At 50.6% G+C, this 27,075-nt stretch overlaps 1 protein-coding gene and 1 pseudogene across 1 annotated transcript; one reads left to right on the top strand and one right to left on the bottom strand.

The window, feature by feature from the left end:
* Positions 1-20,609, bottom strand: part of LOC117853532 (reticulon-like protein B18) — a 38,007-nt pseudogene extending 17,398 nt beyond the window's left edge.
* Positions 20,610-26,283: 5,674 nt separating this feature from the next.
* On the top strand, positions 26,284-26,814 carry LOC117853531 (uncharacterized). The gene has a single exon (XM_034735864.1). It carries the CDS (start codon positions 26,284-26,286, stop codon positions 26,812-26,814), a length of 531 nt encoding a protein of 176 aa, XP_034591755.1.
* The last annotated feature ends 261 nt before the right edge of the window (positions 26,815-27,075 follow it).

Here is a 27,075-nt window from a genome sequence, read left to right as displayed (position 1 = left end):
TCAAACGCTATGCCGTAACAGGGTAGTTATAAAGGTAGCTTTCGGGTTTGTCAAGAAGCATGCTATGAGACATGGTCAATCAAGATGGGATTTGCCCCTCTCTGATTGAGAGTGATATCTCTGGGCCCCTCGAGTGATCGGATCTGAAAATGCATGGCCATGCTACGTACGGTTAAGAGTTAACCTACAAAGGGATTCCGAATCACAGGATCGAGAAAGAGCGGTCGGCTTGAAGCTAGACCAAATATCGTGAGGCAAAGGGAATAGCATGTATATTATGTTGTGATGGTTCGTCTGATATGATCTTCGTGTGCGTATAGGAGTTGGCACGTCTTGCTAGAAGCCGCTACCGACTATTGGGCCGAGTAGGAGTACTCGGGCCATGTCTATACGTATCCGAACCCATAGGGTCACACACTTAAAGGGCTGGAAACCCAATTCGGATGTGATCCGAGTTGGATTAGGTTTAGAAGTACTAATGAGCCTCGGACCCAGAGGCCCGTTAGGAACCTCTATAAATAGAGGGGTGGGGGTGCCCTAGGGTTTACACCTTTTGCGAAACACACCTGCCACGCCTCCCACGCCCTCACCTGTTGCAACTCGCGGATCTAGCAGTCCAGCTTGCGACGCTTCCTCCCTGCACGTGTGGATACCTTGGAGGTGTTGCGCCTGCAGCACTTGGACGAGCCGCCGACAAGCCACGACAAGCCACCGACGAGCCACGACGAGCCGACGACGAGCCGCGGCACGTGGACGAGCTGCTGGACGTTGACATGATCGACTACGTACGACTACGTTGATCAACTACGTATGACTACGTTGATCGTCTTCGTTGCATCGACGCAAATCTACATCTTCCGCACCAGTAGTGCGTCGAGTGGTAATCCCGTGATCCTTATACGGCAGTTCTTCCTGGTTTTACGCGGTAGAAATTTTGATTTGCGCTAGTGTAGCCTACCTCGTATCACAACAGTGGTATCAGAGTCGTAGCTGTTTAGTTTTGGATTCGGGATGTGTGCATATGGAGATATGCGAGTTTTCAGTTTGATCTATGTCCTGGTTTCGTGCTCTTGCGGCAATGGTAGTGTAACGACATACTCCTACCGGTCGATTTCCGCCATCAGAGTTAAGTGATACACGTAATTCCAGTTGCAGTGAGCGAAGATCAATATAATTGGTTGAATCGAAATACAGGGTCATACGCCAGGCGCATTAGATGTACAATAGTAGATGGGATCTACTACCGGGGTCAGGATTTTTGCCGTATGCGTATGCTTCGGTAAATCAGCCGTAACTTTTCAGTACGATCTCGGATCGGGGCGAATTTTATATGAAAATTGATCTACAGAAAAAGTTACACATAAAATTCAACGGCATTGCCGTTTTCGGCGAAATTAGATTTCCCAAATTCGGCTTGGAAGATGGAGTTTCGGGCATCCGAAGTTTGGAACGTTAGGACGCTTAACTCTGTTTTGCAGGATGTATGTATCTTGTGATCAGTATGGCCCTTTGTGTATGTGATGCATGTGTGTAACTCAATCGTGACCTGCGTGTTGCGCGTACGGCAACACGGCAGGAGCCATATGTGTTGTCACTTTATTGTATTTAATGGTCTGCGTACCAATCTGTGATGATCCAAGCAACTATGTAATCTTCATTACTAGCTTCTTTACTAGCTATTAGGCGTAATAGCATGTTCTAGTTCTTGGAGGACTCATCACCAGGAGGATGGCGCACATGGAACATGGAGATGGAGATCACCATGGTGAACAGATTCTATGGAGATGGAGATCACCATAAGAAAAACGGGCCATACTGTGTCACAACTGTGTGAATGCTATTTTGTTTATGTTTTACTTTCTGCATGCTGTGATGTTAGAAGTAGAACGATCCCTCACAAAGTTTAAGTTAGCATGCCCTCCCAACTAAAACTTGCACCGTCCCATGTCTTGTACAATTAGTGGTGGGTCTATGAAATTAGGGTACCACTAGTTTTCCTTGACTAGACGGGTTTGTGTCGGACACTTACACGCATAGGGTTGGTTTGCTTAACAAGGTTATCCTAACGGTTAAGGACCTTGGGGCATAAAGGTTGGGCGCCGAGACATAGAGATGTCACCCAACAACAGGAGTCATATGTGATATGATTAGCAAAAGTTGCTTACCGATCTACCTTGTTTGCTAGCGGTGATGCTAAAGCTCACTAGTAGACTTGTTAGTTGTGGATCCTGAATCACTAAGTTTCAATAGAGGGATATTGATTGTAGTGGGAGTAGATTCTGTTAAAATAGCTTAATGTGATTTGCTCTATCATGGATACGTTTGTCTTAGTGTATTTTGCATTACTTTTATTGTAGATTAAATGGCACCTAGCAACACCACCACATCGTTTGCTTTGCGTTCGGTCCTTGAGAAGGACAAGTTGAATGGAACAAACTACTCGAATTGGATCCGTAACCTGAGAATTGTTCTCAGGGCCGATAAAAAGGAAGATGTTCTAGACACCCCACTACCACCAGTACCTGCTGATGATGCATCAGCTGCCGTTAAGGTTGCTTACAAGAAGGCATTTGATGCTAATCTTGAGGTAAGCTGCCTTATGCTTGCTTGCATGGAACCCGAGCTGCAGATGCAGTTCGACACAAATCATGAGGCACACGATATGATCATGGCGCTCAAAGACATGTTCCAGACACAGGCTAGGACTGAAAGGTTCAATGTGTCCAAAGCCTTTCTGGAGTGCAAGCTAGCAGAAGGCGCACCAGTAGGACCACATGTAATCAAGATGGTTGGTTACACTCAGCGATTGGAGAAGCTGGGCTTCCCAATGGGCAAAGAGTTGGCCACTGACTTCATTCTTTCATCTCTTCCGCCTAGCTATGGGAACTTCATCTCGAACTACCATATGCATGGGACGGAGAAGGGTCTGAATGAACTGTGTGGTATGCTCAAGACATCAGAGGTAGACATTAAGAAAAGCGCTAGTACCAGCCATGTGATGGCTATACAGAACAAGTCTAGCTTTAAGAAGAAGGGCAATTCTTGGAAGAAAAAGGGAAGGGCTGGAACATCCAAGCCAAACCCAACGCCCAAGGTTAAAGCTGGACATGGACCTGGACCTGCTCCAGACAAAGAGTGCTTTTACTGTCATGAACTTGGTCACTGGAAGAGAAACTGCAAGCAGTACCTAGCTTCGTTGAAGAATGGCGGAAGTAAGAGTACTTCTACCTCAGGTACGCTTGTTTTTAATGTTATAGACAACATTTTTCTCGCTGATACAATTATTAATTCTTGGGTATTTGATACCGGATCGGTTGCTCATATTTGCAATTCGATGCAGGGAATGATAAGAAGTAGAAGCGTGGAAAGAGGAGAAGTTGATTTCCGCGTGGGCAATAATGCAAGAGTTGCTGCGTTGACCGTCGGGACGATGCAACTCCACCTCCCGTCAGGATTTATTATGGAGTTGAATAATTGTTATTTCGTTCCTAGTTTAAGTCGAAACATTTTGTCTCCTTCATGCTTGATGAAGGATGGTTATTCATTTGCGAGTGAAAACAATGGTTGTGTGATCTCTAAGAATAATATGTTTATGGCTTTTGCACCCATTGTGAATGGATTATTTGTTTTAAATCTTGATGGTTCACCTGTCTGTAACGTAAGTGCTAAAAGGCCTCGGCCTAATGATTTGAGTCCTACCTACTTGTGGCATTGTCGTTTGGGTCATATAAGTGAAAAGCGCATGAAGAAGCTCCATTCTGATGGACTTCTAACTTCGTTTGATTTTGAATCATACGAGACATGTGAGGCTTGATTGCTAGGCAAGATGACCAAGACACCTTTCACAGGATTTCCTGAGAGAGCAGTAGACTTGTTGGAACTCGTACATAGTGATGTATGCGGACCAATGAGCACGACGGCTAGAGGAGGATTCCAATACTTCATAACTTTCACTGATGATTTTAGTAGATATGGCTATGTCTACTTGATGAGGCACAAGTCTGAAACCTTTGAAAAGTTCAAGGAATTTCAGAATGAAGTTGAAAATCAGCGTGGCAAGAAAATTAAGGCCTTACGATCTGATCGTGGAGGCGAGTATTTGAGCCACGAGTTTAGCAATCATCTAAAGAGTTGCGGAATTGTTCCACAACTTACGCCACCTGGAACACCTCAGAGAAACGGTGTATCCAAGCGACGTAATCGAACTTTGTTAGACATGGTTCGATAATGATGAGCCAGTCGGACCTACCGTTGTCATTTTGGGGATACGCTCTAGAAACAGCAGCTTTCACACTTAATAGGGTACCATCTAAGTCTGTAGTTAAGACACCATATGAGATATGGACTGGAAAGGTTCCTAGTTTGTCTTTTCTAAAGATTTGGGGATGTGAAGTGTTTGTCAAGCGACTTCAGTCGGACAAGATCACACCCAAGTCGGATAAGTGCATTTTCGTGGGATATCCAAAGGAAACTTTGGGATATTATTTCTACAACCGATCAGAAGGCAAAGTGTTTGTCGCTCAGAACGGGGTTTTCCTAGAGAACGCCGTAACAGGGTAGTTATAAAGGTAGCTTTCGGGTTTGTCAAGAAGCATGCTATGAGACATGGTCAATCAAGATGGGATTTGCCCCTCTCTGATTGAGAGTGATATCTCTGGGCCCCTCGAGTGATCAGATCCGAAAATGCATGGCCATGCTACGTACGGTTAAGAGTTAACCTACAAAGGGATTCCGAATCACAGGATCATGTGAGGACACACATGAATATTAGACTAGCACATGTATTAGTTGATGACTATGTTTCACAAGTCATGGACATGGAGATGTTGAACTAATAATGTGGACACATGTAGAGACATGTGCTAGGACTGACCCAACACGAGAAGTAGTTCTCTCTTTAAACAACATATATGCTTTGTCCTTAGACCTGAGATTGTCGCATGTATTCTAGATGTGGATCGACCTACTTAGTGGCTATCAAACGCTATGCCGTAACAGGGTAGTTATAAAGGTAGCTTTCGGGTTTGTCAAGAAGCATGCTATGAGACATGGTCAATCAAGATGGGATTTGCCCCTCTCTGATTGAGAGTGATATCTCTGGGCCCCTCGAGTGATCGGATCTGAAAATGCATGGCCATGCTACGTACGGTTAAGAGTTAACCTACAAAGGGATTCCGAATCACAGGATCGAGAAAGAGCGGTCGGCTTGAAGCTAGACCAAATATCGTGAGGCAAAGGGAATAGCATGTATATTATGTTGTGATGGTTCGTCTGATATGATCTTCGTGTGCGTATAGGAGTTGGCACGTCTTGCTAGAGGCCGCTACCGACTATTGGGCCGAGTAGGAGTACTCGGGCCATGTCTATACGTATCCGAACCCATAGGGTCACACACTTAAGGGGCTGGAAGCCCAATTCGGATGTGATCCGAGTTGGATTAGGTTTAGAAGTACTAATGGGCCTCGGACCCAGAGGCCCGTTAGGAACCTCTATAAATAGAGGGGTGGGGGCGCCCTAGGGTTTACACCTTTTGGCGAAACACACCTGCCGCGCCTCCCATGCCCTCACCTGTTGCAACTCATGGATCTAGCAGTCTGGCTTGCGACGCTTCCTCCCTGCACGTGTGGATACCTTGGAGGTGTTGCGCCTGCAGCACTTGGATGAGCCGCTGACGAGCCTCGACGAGCCACCGACGAGCCACGATGAGCCGACGACGAGCCGCGGCACGAGGGTGATCTTGCTGCACGTGGACGAGCTGCTGAGGAGCTGCTGGACGTTGACATGATCGACTACGTACGACTACGTTGATCGACTATGTATGACTACGTTGATCGTCTTCGCTGCATCGACGCAAATCTACATCTTCCGCACCAGTAGTGTGTCGAGTGGTAATCCCGTGATCCTTATACGGCAGTTCTTCCTGGTTTTATGCGGTAGAAATTTTGATTTGCGCTAGTGTAGCCTACCTCGTATCACAACATCCACACGTGCAGGGAAGAAGCGTCGAAAGCCGGACTGCTAGATCAGCGAGTTGCAATAGGCGAGAGCGTGGGAGGCGCGACAGATGTGTTTCGCCAAAAAGGTGTAAACCCTAGGGCACCCCTACCCCTCTATTTATAGAGGTTCCTAACGGGCCTCTGGGTCCGAGGCCCATTAGTACCTCTAAACCTAATCCAACTCGGATCACATCCGAGTTGGGCTTCCAGCCCCTTAAGTTTGTGACCCTATGGGTTCGGATACGTATAGACATGGCCCGAGTCCTCCTACTCGGCCCAATAGTCGGTAGCGGTATCTAGCAAGACGTGCCAACTCCTATACGCACACGAAGATCATATCAGACGAACCATCACAACATTATGTACATGCTATTCCCTTTGCCTCCAAATATTTTGTCTAGCTTCAAGCCGATTGCTCTTTCTCGATCCTGTGATTCGAAATCCCTTTGTAGGTTAACTCTTAACCATACGTAGCATGGCCATGCATTTTCGAATCCGATCACTCTAGGAGCCCAGAGATATCACTCTCAATCAGAGAGGGGCAAATCCCATCTTGATTGACCATGTCTCACAGCATGCTTCTTGACAAACCTTAAAGCTACCTTTTTAACTACCCTGTTACGGTGTAGCGTTTGATAGCCCCTAAGTAAGTCGATCCACATCTTGATTACATGCGACAATCTTAGGTCTAAGGAGAAAATGTACATGTTGTGTAAAGAGAGAACTACTTCTTATGTTGGGTCAGTCCTAGCACATGTCTCTACATATGCCTACATTATTAGTTTGACATCTCCATGTTCATGACTTGTGAAACATAGTCATCAACTAATACATGTACTAGTCTAATATTCATATGTGTCCTCACATGAACTCCGACTAGGGACAACATTAGAAAAACCATACAAGTAAAGAGTTTCACATACAATTCACATAATTGCAAATCAATTCAAGTAGCCTTTAATGGATATTCAAGGAACACAATACAAATCATGGATACAAATGGAATATCATCATCTCTATGATTGCCTCTAGGGCATACCTCCAACAGTCTCCCACTTGCACTAGAGTCAATCTAGAAGGTATGTAATACCCATAGCTCTTAGGTACTGTGACGACCGACCCCAAATCTTTCAAGTTTAATCAACTCCGAGTCCCTAATCCCCCTCAGTTACCCCGAGTTAAGTGCTCACCCTCAGTTCTGGTCCCGACCCCCGGTCCCGACCCCTGAGATCCGACCCTCTCCGCTGGTTCCCCGTTCCGAACCTGCCGACCCCAAACCCATACCGCCAGATCCTTTTAAATCTTCCCACAGTATCTCTTTCAATCTGAGTAGTGGACCAACCGAGACTGACTGATGGGCCCACAAAATCTTTTCCCCAGATCCTCCGAGACAGACGCACTCGAGTAGCATGCCCACCTCAGAGCTTCTCCGCCGCGTGGCTCAACTTCTCCGACACCCGCCACTCTACCTCGTCGCCGGCCACGACCGGATGGATTCTCGCGCCCCCTTCCCCAATCGCAGCGGAAGCTCCTCTGCTACCCTTTCTGCAGTACCTCGCGGCTCGCGCCCATCATCACCCCGCCGGACCCCGGCTATAGAGCCCGATGCCTCCCGTCTTTTCCGCCACCTCTCCACCGTCGCGCCGCCCCAGATGCGCTACGCGACGATTCCTCCTCCGCCAACCCCGACCCCGGCCGCGACAGCTCCTTTTCCGCCCTGTCAGAGCTGCGCCCCCCACAATCTATTGCTTCGCGCTTGCCCGCGCGACCGCAGCCCGCCTGTCTTCTCACCTATGCGCCCTCGCTTCTAACGCCATTCCCCCGGTCATTTCCATCAGATCCACCGCATGACGACGCCCGCCTCCGCCAAATCTCAACCACCGGCAAAACCGCGCCTGCGCCGCCCTGTCTTCAGTGCCCAATGGCCGACGGTGTCATCCCCAAAGTCATGCTCCACCACCCCGCTACTCAATCGCCACCCCGGCAGCGCACTCCATCGCTTCTTCCCGGTCTTCGTGCCGCTCTAACCCTCTTTCCTCCGCGCAGCTATAAAAGGGAATACCAGAGCCCCGCCGGAATCCCCTTCGCCATCGCTGCCCTTCCGCCTTGCTCTCTATTTCGTGCCCAAGCGCTACAGCCTAAGTCCCTGAGGGACTCTCCTCTCCGCTTCACATCCACCCTTTCCAATCCACCCAGCCGCTTGCTCCTCTGCGCTGCGCAAGAGCTTGCTTGCGGTCCACAAGAAGCACCGCCGCCGCCGGAGCACTGCCGGATATCGCCGCTGCAAATCTTAGTGCTCCAGTTCCTCCGCCCAAGTCTGCTCTTTCCCGACCCCAAGTTTCACCTGTAAGACGAAGGTAAGCTGCCGACCCCTTGTCCGCCTCGTCCGACCCTGTCTGTCCGCCGACCCCTTTCTCCGTCTCGCCCAACCCTACCTGTTTCGCCAACCCTTTCTCCGCCTCGCCCGAGGGCTCGGCTGTATCTTTTTTCTGGACCTGAGGGTATATGTGTAAAAATCGAAGACTTCCCTGCGTTAAGTCTGAGGACCCCCAGCACATCTATTCCTCTAGTTTAAGGGTCAGATCATAAGTTCCTTCCCGTCCGACCCTTATATCTTGATCTCCACCAACCCAAGTATACTTCCCCACCTTTTTCCGTAGCTTTGCTACAAAGTTTCTGGGCTAAAACTCGCAAGTGTTGCTGTTGAAATAATTGTCTAAATGCTAACCCCCTGCATTGCATTTCGTGTAGAGTTGCATCTCGCCGACGGCTTCTACGAGCTCCACCCGGCACCAGAAGACGAAGCTGCAACCAAGCCCCCGCTTCCAGAAGCCGAAGCCGCCCAAGCGGAAGAGCAGCTTCCCTCCTCCTTGTTTGAAGGCAAGCCCCGGAGCATGAAACCCAGTTTACCAAACTTGCGCATGCCTTCTGCATCTTGTTTGTGCATTTACGTATAGGAGTTGTTTGCAACCATAAAAGCATGACTTAGATCCCTTGATCTGAATACTAGTCTGTTGGGTCTGAGTAGTTGCTATGCTTAATAAGGAGCGGTAAAAGCCGAGTGATTTCCTATCGCTCGCGAGTTGTAGGAGTTGGGTGGTTCTCCTTCTGTTACAACTATAAGGACGATGGACGGGGCAGGGTTTTGGGTTAACTCTTTGGTGGTCGGCTGATCGCCCCGTCTGTCTATGGAACTTGTTAAGGCCCGACAGTGGTGGTGTTCGTGATCAAGTGTTTGAAAGTACTAACCTCATACTTATTATGGGATGAGGAAGCCGAGTACCGGATTGAACCTGCACGTGAGCGGTCGCCCCATTGTCCTTGGAACGGAGTTTCCCCTGCGGCCGCACGTGGTGGCAAGTGTGGTCACAGAACGGCAGAGGCCGGGTCTGTGGAACATTGCACCAAAGGAAATGGGCCCGACACGGGTTAGGGAATTGATGGGGAAGGCCGACACAGGAAGCGACCCTCGATGGTGCGCGGATGTCATGAGGTTAGGTTCACCATGCATGGTTAAAAAACTCGAATCGATTCGTCTGCCTCTCACAGTTTGAGACTACTTGATCGCTATGCTACCCTGAGTAATAAAGGAATCTAATGATGCATTGGTCTTGATGATGGTTGTATATACCTTTTGGTTGGTTCTATGTTTGCTTAGAGTAAGTTGCTAACTTAGACCGGGTAATGAACTTAGAACCTGAGCTAAAACTTGAAAATAGGGATCTACATAGTGCTTTTGGCAAACAAACCCCTCATCCAAAGAGCCTTGCATGTCTAGAAGTGGTAGAGTAGTTACTCCCGGTCGGTTAAGTCTTATTGAGCTTAGTAGCTCAACCTTGTTGTGGCTTTTTTCTTTTTCAGGTGAAGTCGCTACTCCCGAGTCTTCTTCTGTGGGCACTTGGCCGCCCCAACTCCCTCTGGGTTGGACGGTCGAGTGGGATCCTTCCTCGGACGATGAGGAGAGGGATCACTGACGTCTTGGCTGGCCTCACCAAGGACGTCCGACCCCTGCGTTTAGCTTCCGCTGTTTTACCTTCTGCTGTTTCCTTTTGAACCGTGTAAAACTTTGATTTCGTTTTGTTGTTGAGCTAAATGGCCAAATTTGTTTAACTCAGTGGACTTGTTGTATTCTCTGGAACCGCTCACCTTCGTGTGAGTTTGCTAACTCGGTCCTGTTCAAGTGGTTAAATCGGATGAAATCCGACGGCACTTCGTGTTAACTTGGCTAAGGCATGAGTGTCGCGTGTTAGGCGACCTAACCATGTTTAATCAAGCTAATCTGAAGTGGATCTGCCACATATATGCATCATGCTTAGCCTACGGGAGTGGTTTTATCAACGGATCAGAAATGTTTAGATCCATGTGTATTTTGCATATCTTTATCTCACCCTAGTTAACGAAGTCTCGAATGAGATGAAATCGTCGCATTACGTGTTTGTTCTTCTGGTGATTCCTTAGCTCATTTGCTTGCGCAATTGCCCTATTGTTATCACAGTAGAGATTCAATGGGCTGGACGCATTCGGGAACACACCAAGCTCAAAAAAAAATTCCTTATCCAAACACCCTCCTTCGTGGCTTCCCGAAGCCACGAGAAAGAAGATCAATGTAGATGATTTTTATAAGACAGTTGTGTGAGCATGTCAAGCTACTGAAGCGCTATTATGAGCGAATTTTTGCATGTAACAAGAATAAACGAAAACAGGTCCGAGGATGGCTTTCGCTTGGTGCCATGGTATGGCTCGCCTGTCATTAAGGTGTGCCGATTGCTACCGAAAAAATAGTTGCTCTCCGGCTAAGCCAAAAGGCATAGCTGTGGTTGAAATCCTAATGCAGCGCTGAGCAAACAGGTTCTAGGTTTGAACCCGAGCAAATGCAGCTCTTTTTTATGAAATTCAGCTGTAAGGGACCTTCGATAACTGATGTTCTATCATTTGTGCTGTAAAAGCAAAAACATAACTGCAGCTTGCAGGTTACCGCGAAAGCAGAATTTTTGCAGGCTTAAAGTGCTGTTGGAATACTTATCTGGGCCAGAACAGGCAGCTTCGATCTGAAAAGTTGACATGCGTTTTGTCAAAGTCATCAACTGTGATCGAGTTCGTGAGCAGATTCCAGCCTCGCAGCTTTTGTGCTGATTGCACGCTGCTTGTACAAAGGTGATGCAGCGCTTGCATAAATAACCCAGCAGCCGCAGCTTAGCTCGATGGTGGCCAGTAGAGGCGCCGGGCAGCTTCAGGAGAGTTTGCCGGGTTGTCTTAGCTCGGAGGTTCGTCGTTCGCCGCCAAGGTTCGAGCTTGCCGTGGAGGTCGTTCTTGCTGCGAGGGTTCCGGGCTTCTAGCAACCTCGAGGGTTGAGCTCTTGCCGCTCAGGTTTGATGCTTGCTGCGAGGGTTCTTGCAGCCTCGAGGGTTCAGCTCTTGCTGCGAGGGTTGGCTTCTGGCCGGAATTTCCGAGCACAACTTGATTCCAAGCATCGTCATTCGAAGACAAGGCAATTAAAAGAGAACAAAGTTGCTGCTGAGTTGCTAAGTTGGCCAAACTGCGTGCATGCTGCGGGCCTGCGGCTCAGTATGTTATGAACTATGGTTGGTGGCTCAAGATTGCGAGGTTTAATAGTCGAGGGTGGCAGCTTGACTTGAGAGGGTTCTGTGGCTTAGCGCGGAAGTTCTAAGTGTAGCTCGCGAGGGTTTCGCTTGCTGCGAGGGTTCTTTCCGCGCGAGGGTTCTTGTGGAGGTTGTTGTTGAAAAAATTCTGACAGCTTTGGTGGGCAGTTATTAGCTTCGGGAGAGCTGGCCGGGTTGTCCTGGCGTCAATAGCTTTGGCGCATGCATGCAGAGGTTCTAGATGTGTGCATGCTTTTTGTTTGACGCATGCATACATTGCCTTGCAGCTTAGGAGCCTCGGAGGTTCACCACGGAGGTTCAGCTAGCTGCGGAAGTTTGAGTTATCTGCCGAGGTCAGTGATAGCCGCGAGCCCGCGAGGGATCAGCTCGTCGCGGAGCTTTTTGCCGCAGAGGGTCTGCAGATGAGCTTCCTGCCGCGAGGGTTCTAAGTAGACAGGAAGTGCAGACTCGGCTGGCTAATTAGCGTAGCATGGTTATTAAAACCATTATTTGTCAGGATCGGAGCTCCATTGTAGCCTTTTGTTGCTGCGTTCGGTTTGGGCGTTATCCTCGATCCAAAGTGCATTAAGGCTAATCGCGGCATTATCCTCTTCGGTATGCTAGGACTCTTACGTCTGGAGAGATTAAAAACATCGGACGCGTTGCTATCGTTGCCCACCGGACGTGCCTCTTGCTCACACGCAGACACGCCCCTATCCCCCTTCCCTTCTTCACCGCGGGCCCCACCACAAACCTTATCCCCTCCCTTCCAGCACTTTCTTCTCTAACCGTTCTATCTCTTTCTCCATTCTTCCTCCATGAACAGATGGATTGCACGGCGGTAGTCTTGACGAGCACCAAATGCGGCACCACGCGGAGGATGCGTGGCGGCCACGGCTAGCTACGCTGAGCTGCGCCAACAAACTTCTCCGTATGTTGCTCGACATCACCGTGACATGGGAGTTGGGATTGATGCAGTAGAGCAGCAAGAGCTCATGCCTAATAATGGTTCCATCAATGAATTGAACCACGAGCACCCTGGTGAGCTCAAGCTAGGCCTCAAGAGCTGATGCGCTACATGCCTGGCGAGCACTTTGACAAGTGCCGGGGGCGCGGTCCGCCACTCCCCCGCGGCCAGGGGGCGAGCCGCGCCAGCCGCCGGAGGAGCTGCTCCACGAGGAAGGGTGCCAAGCGCCGCTCCCCCACGGCCAGGGGCGAGCCACTCCAGCCGCCGCCATCCTCCTCCTCCACCACCATTTTCTAACGTCGGATCCCACTGTGCAGTGCTCCTCCTGCCAGGATTTGCTACATGTTGCAACCATATGTTTCAAGTGTTTCAGATATTTCAGAAGAATGTTGCAAGTGTTTCATGTGGATGTTGCAAAGTAGATCTAGATGTTGCAATGTTGCAAGTGTTTTATCTGGATGTTGCATTTTTAGTAAGAGATTTGAAATGTTCCATGCAACATGAAATAGATATTGCGGCGGGTTTTTTCCTCATCGTCAACAGATGGCTAATAAATTTTTTTCAACATGTTTTTTGATGTTGCAAATAGTGATTTTCTATATTGCAAACGTTTATTTTCTATGTTGCAGACATTATTTTTTTGATGTTGCCATAGACGAACGGAGCATTGATGGGAAGTTTTCCCATCGAACATCTAGGCGCTAGCAACGCCCTATCCTCTTTTATAGGTTACACGGAGGTTCTTGCTATGAGGGTCAGCTTCGATGCCGTGTTATGTAACAGCTTCAAGGGTTCTTTCAATTGAGGTTTAGTTATCATTAGTTGTTAGCTTCAAAGTCCCGAAGTAGTAAAGAAGATGCAAGGTTAGCTGGGTTTTGTTCGTTGATCCGGAGCTAGCAAGGTTAGCTGAGTTTTGCTGTCTTGGCCCAAAACTAGCGAGGTTAGCCAAGTTGTTTAGTTTCGAGGTTAGAAGAGTTTTCAAGCACAACTTGATTTGAGACTTTGCGAGGTTAACCGTGCTGGCCTCTAGCCTTGCGTACGTCCGGATTGCGACTTTGTGAGGTTAACCGTGCTGGCTTCTAGCCTCGTGTGCGTCCGAATTGTGACTATGCGAGGTTAACCGGTTTGGAAATGACTAGAAGCCCGAGGTTAACTTTGCGAGGTTAACTGATGGAAGGTGCGGCCTAGCTCTGTGCTTGTCATGTGTACGGCCAGAGGACCCTTGAGGGTTGAATGATCAGTCGAGTAGAGGTCGGCATTTGCCGCGAGATGGCGAGCTTGCCGGGGAAGTCGTGCTTGTTGCGATGTTCTAGCCTCGAGGGTTGAGCCTCTTTCACTCTAAGATATTGAGCAGTACGCTATGTTCAAGTATTTTAACTTTACCGCCATAAAACTAATTAAAAACTAATTAAATAAAAGGAGTCGTTGCTCATCACCAAAACAAATTGGTTTAGTTGGTTAAAAAGTTTACCTCGAAAACTCTAGGTCAAATGCTGAAATTCCACATGCATTATTTTACCTTAGGGAGATAAAATGAAAGAAAGTGGATGAGGGCTGCCTCACGATGCTCATCGAGGCTGTTGATGTTGACCCGCCGACTTTTTTCTGCCTCACCTTCCTCGTAGTATCGGATACGTGGGGCGCCAAAGGCCACGTCGGATGGCAGGACGGCCTCTGAGCCGTATACCATAAAGAACGGGGTGTAGCCGGTAGCCCGCCTCTTCTGTGTTCGTAGGCCCTAGATGACATGGGGTAGCTTGCATAGGCACTTGGTGGAGTACTTGGACGCGTTGTCGAAGATGCGTGACTTGAGGGACTAGAGGACCATCCCGTTCGCACGTTCGACCTAACCGTTGCAGCGTGGGTACGCTACTGAGGAGTAGTATACGTCGATGAGGTTGTCTTGGCAGAAGTCCCAGAACTCGGAGCCTATGAATTGTGCGCCAAGGTCGGTTATGATTCTGTTTGGCACTCCAAAGTGGTGCATAATTTCCTCCACGAACTGAGCGGCTTTAGCTGACTCGATGCTCGGGATAGCCTTGACTTCAATCCACTTGGTAAGTTTGTCGACTGCCATGAAGATGTGTGTGTAGCTGCCCGGAGCGGAGCGGTCTTGAAGGGTCCGACCATGTTCAGCCCTCAGCGTGCGAAAGGCTAGGATGGTGCGCAGGGCCTGAGCCGGAAGGTGTTGTTGCTTAGAGAAGAATTGACACCCTTTGCACCTTTGGACGAGCTCCTTCGCGTCGTCCACTGCTGTTGGCTAGTAGAAACTAAAGAAAAAGGTTTTGCCGACCAAAGTACCCAAGGCGGCGTGGTTGTTACATGTTCCTGAGTGGATTTCATGCAGGAGTTCAATGCCCTCGTCACGTAGAATGCACTTCAGCAGAATCCTTATAGATGCAGCTTTCCTATAGCGCTCCTTGCGGATGATGATGTAGTTTGCACTGCACCTAGTTGAATTTTCATGCTCTATCTTGTCCTCTGGCGCCATCTGGTCGGTGATCAAGGCTATGAACGGGGTGCGCTAGTCTTCTTCTGCCTCAATCATCATGACATTATTAGTGGTTTTTGGGTCGGCTCCGACCTGAGCGCCAGCGTCGTTGACTTGGTCCAGGTCCAGATTTTGATGGAAGGTTTTCAGAGATCTTGTACGAATATGCTGGCCGGAACTTGTGCGTGCTTGGAGCCGAGCTTGAACAAGACATCGGCGGCAATGTTATGGTCTTTGGGAACATGGTGGAACTCGAGGCCGTCGAAGTTGGCCTGAAGTTTGTGGATTTCCGCGCAGTAAGCGTCCATGGATTCCTTGCTGCAGTCCCAATTTTCATTGACTTGCTCGATGAGAACCTTAGAGTCATCATAAGCAAGGATGCGTTTGATTCCCAGGGTAACAGTGATGCGTAGGCCATGGACAAGAGCTTCGTACTCAACGCCATTATTGGTGGCCTTGTAGTGGATCTGGAGCATATACTTGAGCTTCTCACATTTGGGGGATATGAATAGGACCCCGCGCCGGCTCCTTCGAGGTTGAGGGCACCATCAAAGTACATGGTCCAGTGTTCTGGCCTCTACAGGGAAGGCGGCTTCTAGATCTCCATCCACTCAGCCACGAAGTTGGCCAAAATCTGTGACTTGATCGCATGACTGTAACATTTCTACTTAAACTACACTTGGTTAAGTTGGAATAGGAGGCTTAGACACTAATTTAGCAAGTGAAAAGTCCTTTTCTCCCTTAAAAGCTTAAGTTTGGGGTTAAGTCAAAACTTAAAATTTTGTATAGAAACTTAAAGTTTTTCCAAACTAAAAGTTGTAGAGTTTTACATTTCTAACTACTTTCCTTATTAGCACTTTTGCTAGTTTGAAGTGGAAGAGGTTCAAAAACTAGAAGCAAACTTTGTAGCTTTTGAAACTCACTTCAAAAACTCAAGTGCTGAAAATAGCGAATTTCCTCAACTTTGCAGCCCTTTTTCTCGAAATTTCTAATGTAAGATCAAGTCAAATGTTATATAAAAGTTTTAGTCATACAAGTCTTTGACAACTTTGATTATTGGAGTTAGGCCGAAATCTGCACAAAAGCTTTTCAAAAGTTTGGTCAAAGTCTGAGAGCAGTTCAAAGCATATATCTTGGCAAGCAAGTTACTCACAAAAGTTACACTGAACTTAAGAAAAACCCTTTATAAGAGTTTTAGTACTCAGTCTGTAAAACAACTTTGTCAATAACACTTTGCCCTAATTCAATCGGAAATCCATTCAAAATTCAGGTCAAAAACAGCAAAAATCGTGAAAATCAGCGAACTTGGAAATCTGCCCAAGTCTGGATGACTGGCGTTCTAGCAAACTTTGGAACCCCATAACTTCAAATCTATTTTGATTTGGAAGTGACACCCTTTGTAAGTTTTAAACTTTGACTTAAGGGCTACAAATCTTAGAAAGGGAAAAGTTAAAGTTTAGTTAAAAATCTCACTTAGACTCAACCTAAACCTCAGCCCTTTGACCTGCCTCGGGAATGCCCCGACACCAGAGCGCGCCCAGCACATTCGTCTGTGCGCCGCCCGCCGCGTGGCTCTCGCTCACCGGCGAGCTCGCCGATGGCCAACCGGCAGCCAAGACAAGAGAACTCGCTCGCCCGGTTGCGCAGTAAGCGCCCGACCCTATCCTCCCCTCTGCCATGCATCCCCTTCACCCCGTCCCGAGCGAGCTCCGCCCGATGCTGACGCGCCACACCACCGCCAAGCATGGGTCGAACCGCCTCCGCCAACCCCGATCGTGACCGTGATAGCATGAGGCCCTCGCTCACCAATAGCTTCACCTGGCAAATCGTTTCCGCGCGGTTGCTATCCCGCCAAGCCAATGCCCGTGAGATTGCGCCTTGGAGCTCCGCTCCTTCCGCCAATGGCACCCGCCACCTATCCTCCGGCACCAGCAGCCCTCTGCTCCCCCTCCAGCCCTACTCGCCAGCGCCAGGAGCCCTGCTTCACCCTTAGCACCTCCCCGGTCCTATAAAAGGGGTCAATGCGCTGCCTCAAGGCTCCCCGCATTCGCCAAGCTCCGCCGCCCCTCTGCTCTAAGCGCCGCTGCACCACCCCTCCGTGGAGCCCCCTGTTTTGCACCACCTCACGCCTCACCAATACCTCCGCCCGCTTCGCCGGAATCACGCACACCTCTCCGCGCCGTCCGTTGCCCACGAAGAGCCCCTGGAGTGCCAGAACGCCGCCAAACTTCACCGCCACCCGAGCTTTCCTTCCCCACACTGTTCCGCTGTCCACACGCCGTCTCCTGACCCCCAACCGCCGCCAAGGCCCTCACAGTGAGCTAGCGCACCTCCCCTGCTATTAGGCCGGCCATTGCCGGAATCGAAGCCACCCGCCGCCGGCCACCGTGACTCCATAGGGGCACGGGTGTGATTGGGAAAGCTTCGTAGGGGCCTAGTTGTTAGAGTTAAGGGCTTATCTGTAAGACTTTGAAAACCTTAAGGGCCCCGGTGTAAAACTGTCTCGGTTTATGTGTTTTAAAAAGGCAGATAAATAAAGGAACTTTGGAAATGCACTAAAAAATGTAGGAAGCTTTGAAAAATGTCAAATAAATTTTGTTGGACTCATTGAGGTACCTAGTTTCATGGAAAAATAACCTTGTTCATGTTACTATTAGAAATAATGCTGTATAGTTTTATCTCTTGCTTAGGCCTTTTAAATCATGGTAAATAAAAAAAACTTAAAAAAGACAAATCCACTTCTAAAGTGGTTGTTTCGGTGAGTAGAAGCTTGGAAAAGTAGTTAGGAACCTGGTGTAAAACTTTATATCACTGTTTTAACTTTATCTTTGAATCTAGGGTTAAATCTTTTTTTTTGCATAAGATTTAATCCAGAGCAGAGAAAAATGTGAAACCACTTGGAGTAGCTTAGTTTTAAAGTATAGTTCTTAGGAAAAATATGAAACACTGAATGAAACTTAGTGAAACATGCCTTTCTTTTTCTAGAAAGATAAATAGTAGATAAATATGGGAAACAATTGTCCTTCACTAAAAATCATGAAAAATTCACCCAAGTCTCTGTAACACACTTTCAACCCACTAATTAAATTTCACCCTCGGAATCACTGCAGATTTTGTGATAAAAATGGTTAAGGGCATGCTACCTTTGGGTAATAGAACAATTTTAATTATTTTTGTGCTAATCCAATGGATCCCAATTTTTTACAGTAACTCAGTGATGACATGGTGGAGATACTGCTAACTTTTTAGTGTCATATGTTGCTGTTTGAATACGGAAACAAATTTTGGAAGATGAACTGGTTTAAATGAATAAAGAAAACATTAAGTCCTAGCCAGCTTAAATGGTAATTTACGGAAGAGGTACAGAAAAATATTCAAAAACAAAATAACTTTCCAAATGAACCTTGAACAACCCTAAAGTGACCCCCACCTTCCTTGTGAGGTCTAAGTTGTAAGAACCTTAAATGTGTACACAATCACCATCAAAGTCAACCCCGAGTTTTACACCACAACACACCTTACTTCATGAAGATAATAAAAGTCTAGAACCTTGTTTAGGTGAATGTGGTCGAAATACATCTTACACTTCAACAATAATTCATGTCTTGCATCCTGCATGTGGGAGCATGGAAATTTGAACTATCTGCGTATGCATATCGTGTAGAAGTTAATATTGCCAACGGAACCTACGAGCTCCACCCCACGCTGGAAGAGGAACCCGCCGCAGAGCTACATCACGCAGAACCTGAGCCTGAGCCAGATCAAGATCCCGAAGACCAGCTAACTTTCCATGAACCTAAAGGCAAGCCCCGGAGCATAACCTAGTTTTCTGAATTCATGCAATATATATGTTCTTATGTTTGTGTATTTACGTTCATAGGAGTTGCTTGAAAATTTAGTTGCATAATGTTAGGTACCTATGGTTGAATACTAGCATGATAGGCCGAGTAGTCGTTGTGCTAAATAAGACTCGGTAAAAGTCGAGTGATTTCCTATCACTCGCGAGTTATAGGAGTTACTTGTTGCTCACTCTACAACTATAAGTGTTGGGGGGAAACATTAACGACCTCTTTATACTCCCTAAATGATGGTCATAAGGGCCTGGGCCCACCTCAAGCAACAGTAACCTCCGCCAACATGGCCCGACCTCTGGGACAAGGGGTCGGACATGCCCGACGCCCCGAGGCCGCTCCTCATCTCAGCCGAGAGAGCTCCGCCTTGCCCGACCCTCGGGCGAGAGGGGTCGGACGCGCCCGATCCCTCGTGGTAGGTCTCCGCCTCGCCCGACCCCGGGCGGAAGGGGTTAGGTGTCCGACCCCTCGATGCAAGGCTCTGCCTCGCCCGACCCCAGGCACAAGGAGTCGAAAAGATCCAGACCCATAGGACAGAGCTTTGCCTCGCCCGAGGGTGGGTGCGGATCAGCGGACAAGGGCGCAAATCTCATGGGCCCCTACCGACCTCGCCATAAATGCGATGCGGCTCTGGCGCGCAGAAAGGTGCCCGCGCTCCTCGACGTGACCCGCCACAGTATTCGAGTGGTACACTATAGCCACGACCACATAGGGCTACAGCAGCACCGTCCTAATCCGCTGCCTCCCCTGTTTGTCGTAGGGCACTCCTTACCCACGCTCCCTAGCATAGGAGGGAGCACCGCCCGGTTTCGTGCTTGGTCCAGCGGCAGAGACGTGTTGGCCACGCCTCCCGGTCAGCATGCAGGGCTACAAAGGTCGGCCGTCCTCCATGACGTGCGCCATTGTGGTGGCCAGACATCATCATCATCATCTTGCATGGCTACAACAATCAGTCGCTAGACACGTCCCGCACGCTCAGTTACAGCGGCCGACCGCTGGGTCGTCTACAGGGCCCAACGACATCCATTCCCCTCCGGCGGTCATGCTGACAAGAGACAAAAAATTGGGAGGGAAGGCGACGACCCCGGGGACTCAGTCCTTCTCCCTGTGCTTTACTTCTCCTTACTCCTGGCTCAATTGTAACTCCCGCCCCTTCCTTACCTATAAAAAGAGGACTGGGGGGACCGAGCAAGACAGCTCTCAAGCCAACCGAACACCCCCCAACTCACACACTCTCCTCACGAGCATCAGTGCACACCCACAGAGACTTGGGACCAACTTCCCTCTCTCGCCCATTTGTAACCCCTACTACAAACTCTGCACGAGTAACACGAGCAGCTCCCCACACTAGATGTAGGGTCAATCCCGCCCGAACTAGTATAAACCTCGTGTCCTCTTGTGCAACCATCTGAGCCTTACGCGCATAGAAAATAAATTCACTTGCCGTTGTCTTGACTCGTAATTCTTGACAACGACAGTTGGCGCGCCAGGTAGGGGACCTTTGCGCGTACGTCGATCATCATCGGCTTTGGATGGCCAACCGCGACATCGGCTTTGCTCGCGGCTCCCACATCCGCTTCGGGAGCCTGGACTTCCTCACCACGGGAGAGGGAATCGAGCTAATTCCTCTCCTCGTCCTGCCTGCTCACCCATCGCATCCGGCTCCGCCGCCGGAATGGTGGTGAGCAGCCGGGCGCGCACCATGGGGCCTCCTTCAGAGGAACGGCCCCTTGGACTGCGCAATGCCGTGGCGACTTACGGTCGTCTCCTGGCACGGTCCATGATCGTGACACCCGCGAACAGCGAGATTGTGGACGTGACGGGGACAGCCTCCGATGCTGGTTCCGACAACAGAAGCCACCACCCCTCGCGCGAGTGCTTCATGGCTGATGTGCACTCCAAGGGGTCCAACGATAATGGCGCCGAAGGGAGGCAGCGCACTCCCCCACCGCGCGCTGTAGCTACAACCGGGGCCCTCGCCACGGTCCCAAAACGGCCACATCTGCCGAAGGCGTGCCCAATCAGGAGGTCGAGCGCCACCACAACGAAGGCAGGGCATGTCAACGGGTGCGTGACATCCAGCGGTGCATCTGCGAGGATGAGGATTGTCCACAACTCTTCGCACGTGCCAGCCAGAACATCACCGCCGCAGCGGCCCTACTCCGATGACTCCCTGAGCCAGCGACGCCCGAAGAGCGACCGGCCCACCAAGAGGTGCACAACCTGCTTGAGTGCACCGCAGTTCGGTAGGTAGAGAGCTCCGTGTCCCGGCGACGCGGGTACAACGCCAGCAGGGCAGCGCCCACCACGCCTCCTGAAAGGCGTGGGGAGTCTGTCCACCAGCCTCCCCCCGAGGGAAATCGGGCCACGCCCGCTCGGCAAACACCACCGCATGCAGGAGGCGGAGCCCCATCCGTCCAAGGCGCGTCGCCCCCGTCCGCGACGCCCGTGACACCCTGGAGGTGCGGAGGCACTCCCACGTCGACAGGGAGGATGGAGCGGACCGCGACTACCACATCCACCGTGGTGGCTGCTACGATAGCGAAGAAGATCGGAGCCCGAGCCCCAACCCAGTGGGGCCCAGGGCCTTCTCCGCGCACATCCTGAACACGCCAATCCTAGTGCGCTTCAGGCAACCCACCAATGTGGCCAAATACTCCAGGGAGACAAACCTCGAGCTTTAGCTTAGCGACTACTGGCTTGCTGGTCAGGCCGGTGGGGCGGATGACGACCTGTTCATCATTCGTAACCTCCCGTTGTTCTTGGCCGACTCGGCATGAGCCTGGTTGGAACACATTCCCTCGGGTCAGATCTGTAACTAGAACGACATGAAGGAAATCTTCGTAGGAAACTTCCAGGGCACGTACATGCGCCCTGGAAACTCCTGGGATCTCCGGAGCTGCCATCAGGGGTCGGATGAGTCCCTCCGAGACTACATCCGGCACTTCTCCAGGAAGCACACGGAGCTCTCCAACGTCGCTGATGCTAACATTATCAGAGCCTTCCTGGTAGGAATGTCTTGCAGGCCTCTAGTCCATGAGCTGGGACGCAGGGGCCCGTGGACCACTGAGGAGCTCCTCAACATCGCCACTAGCTTCGCCTCGGGCGAAGAGGCTGTCGGGGCGATCTTTGATCGCTATAAAGGCAAGGCGAAGCGGGAAAAGGACGCTGACGAGGGCACCTCCAACCGACAGCAGAAGAAGAATAAGCAGTAGCGCGAGGCTCCCCTCGTGGTTGTTGCTGAGTGCAAACTGGGATAGCTACCTCCTAATGGCACCCCCGGCTTCTTCGACAACTTGCTCAAGGGACCGTGCCTAAACCACGAGTTCCCCGCCAAGCACGCCTACAAGGACTGCAACCTCATGAAGAGGTACTTTGTGGGCAATCCAGTGAAGGGCAATCGGAGACAGAAGACCCAAGAAGAGAAGAAGGATGGCGAGGAGAAGGAAGACGGCTTCCCCAACATGGACGGCTACTTCATGATCTTCGGCGGGCCGGCGGCCTATGACTCCAAGCGCCGCCGAAAGCTGGAACACCGTGAAGTCTACGTGGCCGACCCCGCTACCCCGACCTTCCTCAACTGGTAAAGGTCCACCATAACCTTCGACCAGTCCAACCACCCGGAGTGCATCCTACAGCTAAGACGCTACCCCCTCGTCGTCGACCCCATCATCGGCACAAAGCGCCTCACCAAGGTGCTCATGGATGGAGGCAGTGTTGGGATACGAGGTAGGCTACACTAGCGCAAATCAAAATTTCTACCACATAAAACCAGGAAGAACTGCCGTATAAGGATCACGGGATTACCACTCGACGCACTACTGGTGCGGAAGATTTAGATTTGCGTCGATGCAGCGAAGATGATAAACATAGTTGTACGTAGTCGATCAATGTATTCGTACGTAGTCGATCACGTCAACGTCCAGCAGCTCCTTAGTAGCTCGTCCACGTGCAGCAAGATCGCCCTCGTGCCGCGGCTCGTCGTCGGCTCGTCGTGGCTCGTCGGCGGCTCGTCGTGGCTCGTCGGCGGCATGTCCGAGTGCTGCAGGCAGAACACCTCCAAGGTATCCACACGTGCAGGGAGGAAGCGTCGCAAGCCGGACTGCTAGATCCGCGAGTTGCAACAGGCGAGGGCGTGGGAGGCGCGGCAGATGTGTTTCGCCAAAAGGTGTCAACCCTAGGGCGCCCCCACCCCTCTATTTATAGAGGTTCCTGACGGGCCTCTGGGTCCGAGGCCCATCAGTACTTCTAAATCTAATCCAACTCGGATCAGATCCGAATTGGGCTTCCAGCCCCTTAAGTGTGTGACCCTATAGGTTCGGATACGTATAGACATGGCCCGAGTACTCCTACTTGGCCCAATAGTCGGTAGCGGCCTCTAGCAAGACGTGTCAACTCCTATACGCACACGAAGATCATATCAGACGAACCATCACAACATAATATACATGCTATTCCCTTTGCCTCACGATATTTGGTCTAGCTTCAAGCCAACCGCTCTTTCTCGATCCTGTGATTCGGAATCCCTTTGTAGGTTAACTCTTAACCGTACGTAGCATGGCCATGCATTTTCGGATCCGATCACTCGAGGGGCCCAGAGATATCACTCTCAATCAGAGAGGGGTAAATCCCATCTTGATTGACCATGTCTCATAGCATGCTTCTTGACAAACCCGAAAGCTACCTTTATAACTACCCTGTTACGGCGTAGCGTTTGATAGCCCCTAAGTAGGTCGATCCACATCTTGAATACATGCGACAATCTCAGGTCTAAGGACAAAGCGTGTATGTTGTTTAAAGAGAGAACTACTTCTCGTATTAGGTCAGTCCTAGCACATGTCTCCACATGTGTCCACATTATTAGTTCAACATCTCCATGTCCATGACTTGTGAAACATAGTCATCAACTAATACATGTGCTAGTCTAATATTCATATGTGTCCTCACATGAACTCCGACTAGGGACAACTTTAGAATAACCATACAAGTAAAGAGTTTCACATACAATTCACATAATTGCAAATCAATTCAAGTAGCCTTTAATGGATATTCAATGAACACAATATACAAATCATGGATACAAATGGAATATCATCATCTCTATGATTGCCTCTAGGGCATACCTCCAACAGGCAGCGGCCTCAACATCCTCTACACCGAGACCCTCGACGCCATGGGGATCGACCGATCCCATCTCCGTCCCAGCGAGGCGCCATTCCACGGCATTGTGCCGGGAAAACGGGCGATGCCCCTCGGGCAGATCGATCTGCCCGTCACTTTTAGGACTCCTTCCAACTTCAGGAAGGAGACCCTCACTTTTGAGGTGGTGGGTTTCTGTGCAACCTACCATGCCATCTTGGGGCGGCCATGCGACGCCAAGTTCATGGCCATCCCCAACTACACCTACCTCAAGCTCAAGCTGGTAGAGCCCAACGGGGTCATCACCGTCGGCACGTCTTTCCAGAAGGCGTACGAGTGCGGCGTCGAGTGCTGCGAGTACGCCACGGCCATCACTTGTTCGGAGGACCATGCGGTCCGGCTTGCGGAGGGCGCCAAGGATCCGCCTGACTCCAAGCAGTCCACCACCTCCTTCGAGGCCACAGAAGGTGTAAAGGAGGTCCCTCTTGACCCCAGCTGCATCGATGATAGGACGGTGAGGATAGGCGCTACCCTATCTCCCAAATAGGAAAGCGCGCTCGTCGACTTCCTCCGTGCAAACAGTGACATTTTTGCGTGGAAACCCTCGGACATGCTAGGCATCCCAAGGGAAGTTGCCGAGTACTCCTTGAACATCAAGGCCGACTCCAAACCGTTGAGACAAGGATTACGCTGCTTTGATGAGGAGAGGCGCAAGGCCATTGGTGAGGAGCTCCAGTAGCTTTTGGCGGCCGAGTTCATCAAGGAAGTGCACCACCCCAAGTGGTTAGCCAATCCTGTTCTTGTATGAAAAAAGAATGGGAAATGGAGAATGTGTGTTGACTATACAGGTCTCAACAAAGCATGCCCAAAGGATCCGTTTCCTTTGCCGCGCATAGATCAGATAGTCGACTACACCGCAGGGTGCGAAACCCTTAGCTTCCTTGATGCGTATTCTGGCTACCACCAAATCGCGATGAAAGAGTCTGACCAGCTTGCGACCTCTATCATCACCCCTTTCGGGCCCTACTGCTACGTCACGATGCCGTTCGGCCTCAAAAATGCGGGGGCTACGTTCCAGCGATGTGTGCTCAAGTGTTTTGGGGACCTCATCGGACGAATCGTTGAGGCCTATGTGGATGACATCATGGTCAAGTCCAACAAGGGCGACCAGCTCATCCCTGACCTTGAACTGGCCTTCGAAAGACTGAGAGACAAGCGCATCAAGCTCAACCCCGAAAAGTGCATTTTCGGGGTCCCAAGGGGCATGTTGCTCGGCTTCATCATCTCCGTGCGCGACATTGAAGCCAATCCGGAGAGGATAGAGGCCATCAGCGATATGGGGATGATCCAAAACCTGAGGGGAGTTCAACGCATCACGGGATGCCTTGCGGCCCTGAGCCGCTTCATCTCATGCCTCAGCAAATGAGGACTCCCTCTCTACCAACTCCTGAGGAAGACGTATCGCTTTGTGTGGATCCCCGAGGCCCAGGAGGTGCTTGACCGGCTCAAGCACATCTTGACGAAGGCCCCAATTCTAGTCCCGCTGACCGACGGGGAGCCACTCCTGCTCTACATCACGGCAACCACCCAGGTGGTCAGCGCAGCTCTAGTGGTGGAGCGAGAGGAGGAGGGGCACGCCCTCAAGGTGCAGCGCCTGGTGTACTTCGTCAGCGAGGTCTTGTCCGAATCCAAGACCCGCTACCCTCAAATCCAAAAGCTCATATACGCAGTCCTCATCACGAAGAGGAAGCTACACCACTACTTCACCTCCCACCTGGTGACGGTCGTGTCATCATTCCCCCTCGACGAAGTGATCCGGAATCAGGATGCCACGGGGTGGATCACGAATTGGGCGCTCGAGCTTATGGACTAGGGCATTACCTACGTCCCCTGGACAACCATCAAGTCCCAGGTACTCATCGACTTTGTCGCAGAGTGGACGGAGATCCAGACGCCACCAGCGCTAGAGAAACAGGAGTACTGGATGATGTACTTCGACGGGTCGCTAATGAAAGCTCGTGTCGGAGCGGGTCTAGTCTTCATCTCTCCCCTCGGCGTGCACATGAGGTACATGATTCGCGTCCATTTCCCCGCATCTAACAATGTCACTGAGTACGAGGCTCTCCTCAATGGGCTTTGCATCGCCATCGAGCTCGGTATCCGGCGGCTGGACATCCGGAGTGACTCTCAGCTAGTCGTTGAGCAAGTCATGAAGGAGTGTAGCTGCCATGATCCCAAGATGGTAGCAAACTGCAACGAAGTCCGCAAGCTCGAGGACAAGTTTGACGGTCTGGAATTCAACCACATCGCAAGACGCTTCAACGCGGCAGCTGACGAGCTAGCAAAGGCGGCGTCTGGCCGGAAGCCAGTCTCCGACGGTGTCTTTATCAGCGACCAGTACAAGCCCTCGATCCGCTACAAGGAGCCGGGAGAGGGCGGCAACGCGCCACCTATCCTGGACTCCGGAGCCGACCCGGGAGAGGTCGGCAACATGCCACCTATCCTGGACTCGGAGGCCAATCCCTCTGACCCTGAGGTCATGGAAATCGACACAAACCCAGCAGAGGGGCCCGACCCCCTGCCTGACTGGAGAGCCCCGTACCTCAATTACCTCCTCTACGAGTTGCTCCCGACGGACAAGACAGAGGCGCGAAGAATCGCCCGCCGCGCCAAATCTTTTGTCATCATCGACCGGGAGCTCTACAAGCGAAGCCATACCGGAATCCTGCAATGCTGCATCCCGATCAAGTATGGAAAGGTGTTACTCTAGGACATCCATGCCGGAGCCTGCGGCCACCACGCTGCACCGAGAACCCTCATCGGAAACGCCTTCCGACAGGGCTTCTACTGGCTGATGGCAGTAGCTGACGCCACCCGCATGGTGCGCACCTACGAAGGGTGCCAGTTCCTCGCGTGACAAACCCATCTGCCCGCCTAGGCACTCCAGACTATCCCCATCACATGGCCCTTCGCGATCTGGGGTCTGGACCTCGTCGGGCCCTTCAAAAAGGCGCTCAGGGGCTTCACCCAC

This window comes from Setaria viridis, chromosome 4, assembly GCF_005286985.2.
Source record: "Setaria viridis chromosome 4, Setaria_viridis_v4.0, whole genome shotgun sequence".
In the NCBI taxonomy this organism is placed as follows: domain Eukaryota; kingdom Viridiplantae; phylum Streptophyta; class Magnoliopsida; order Poales; family Poaceae; genus Setaria; species Setaria viridis.
Note: the sequence above shows the minus strand (reverse complement) of the source record. Positions and strands in the feature narration are given on the sequence as shown.

Bases quoted from the DNA above. Each gene is read 5' to 3' on its own strand.
- LOC117853531 (XM_034735864.1), top strand. From the start codon at position 26,284: ATGGTAGCAAACTGCAACGAAGTCCGCAAGCTCGAGGACAAGTTTGAC.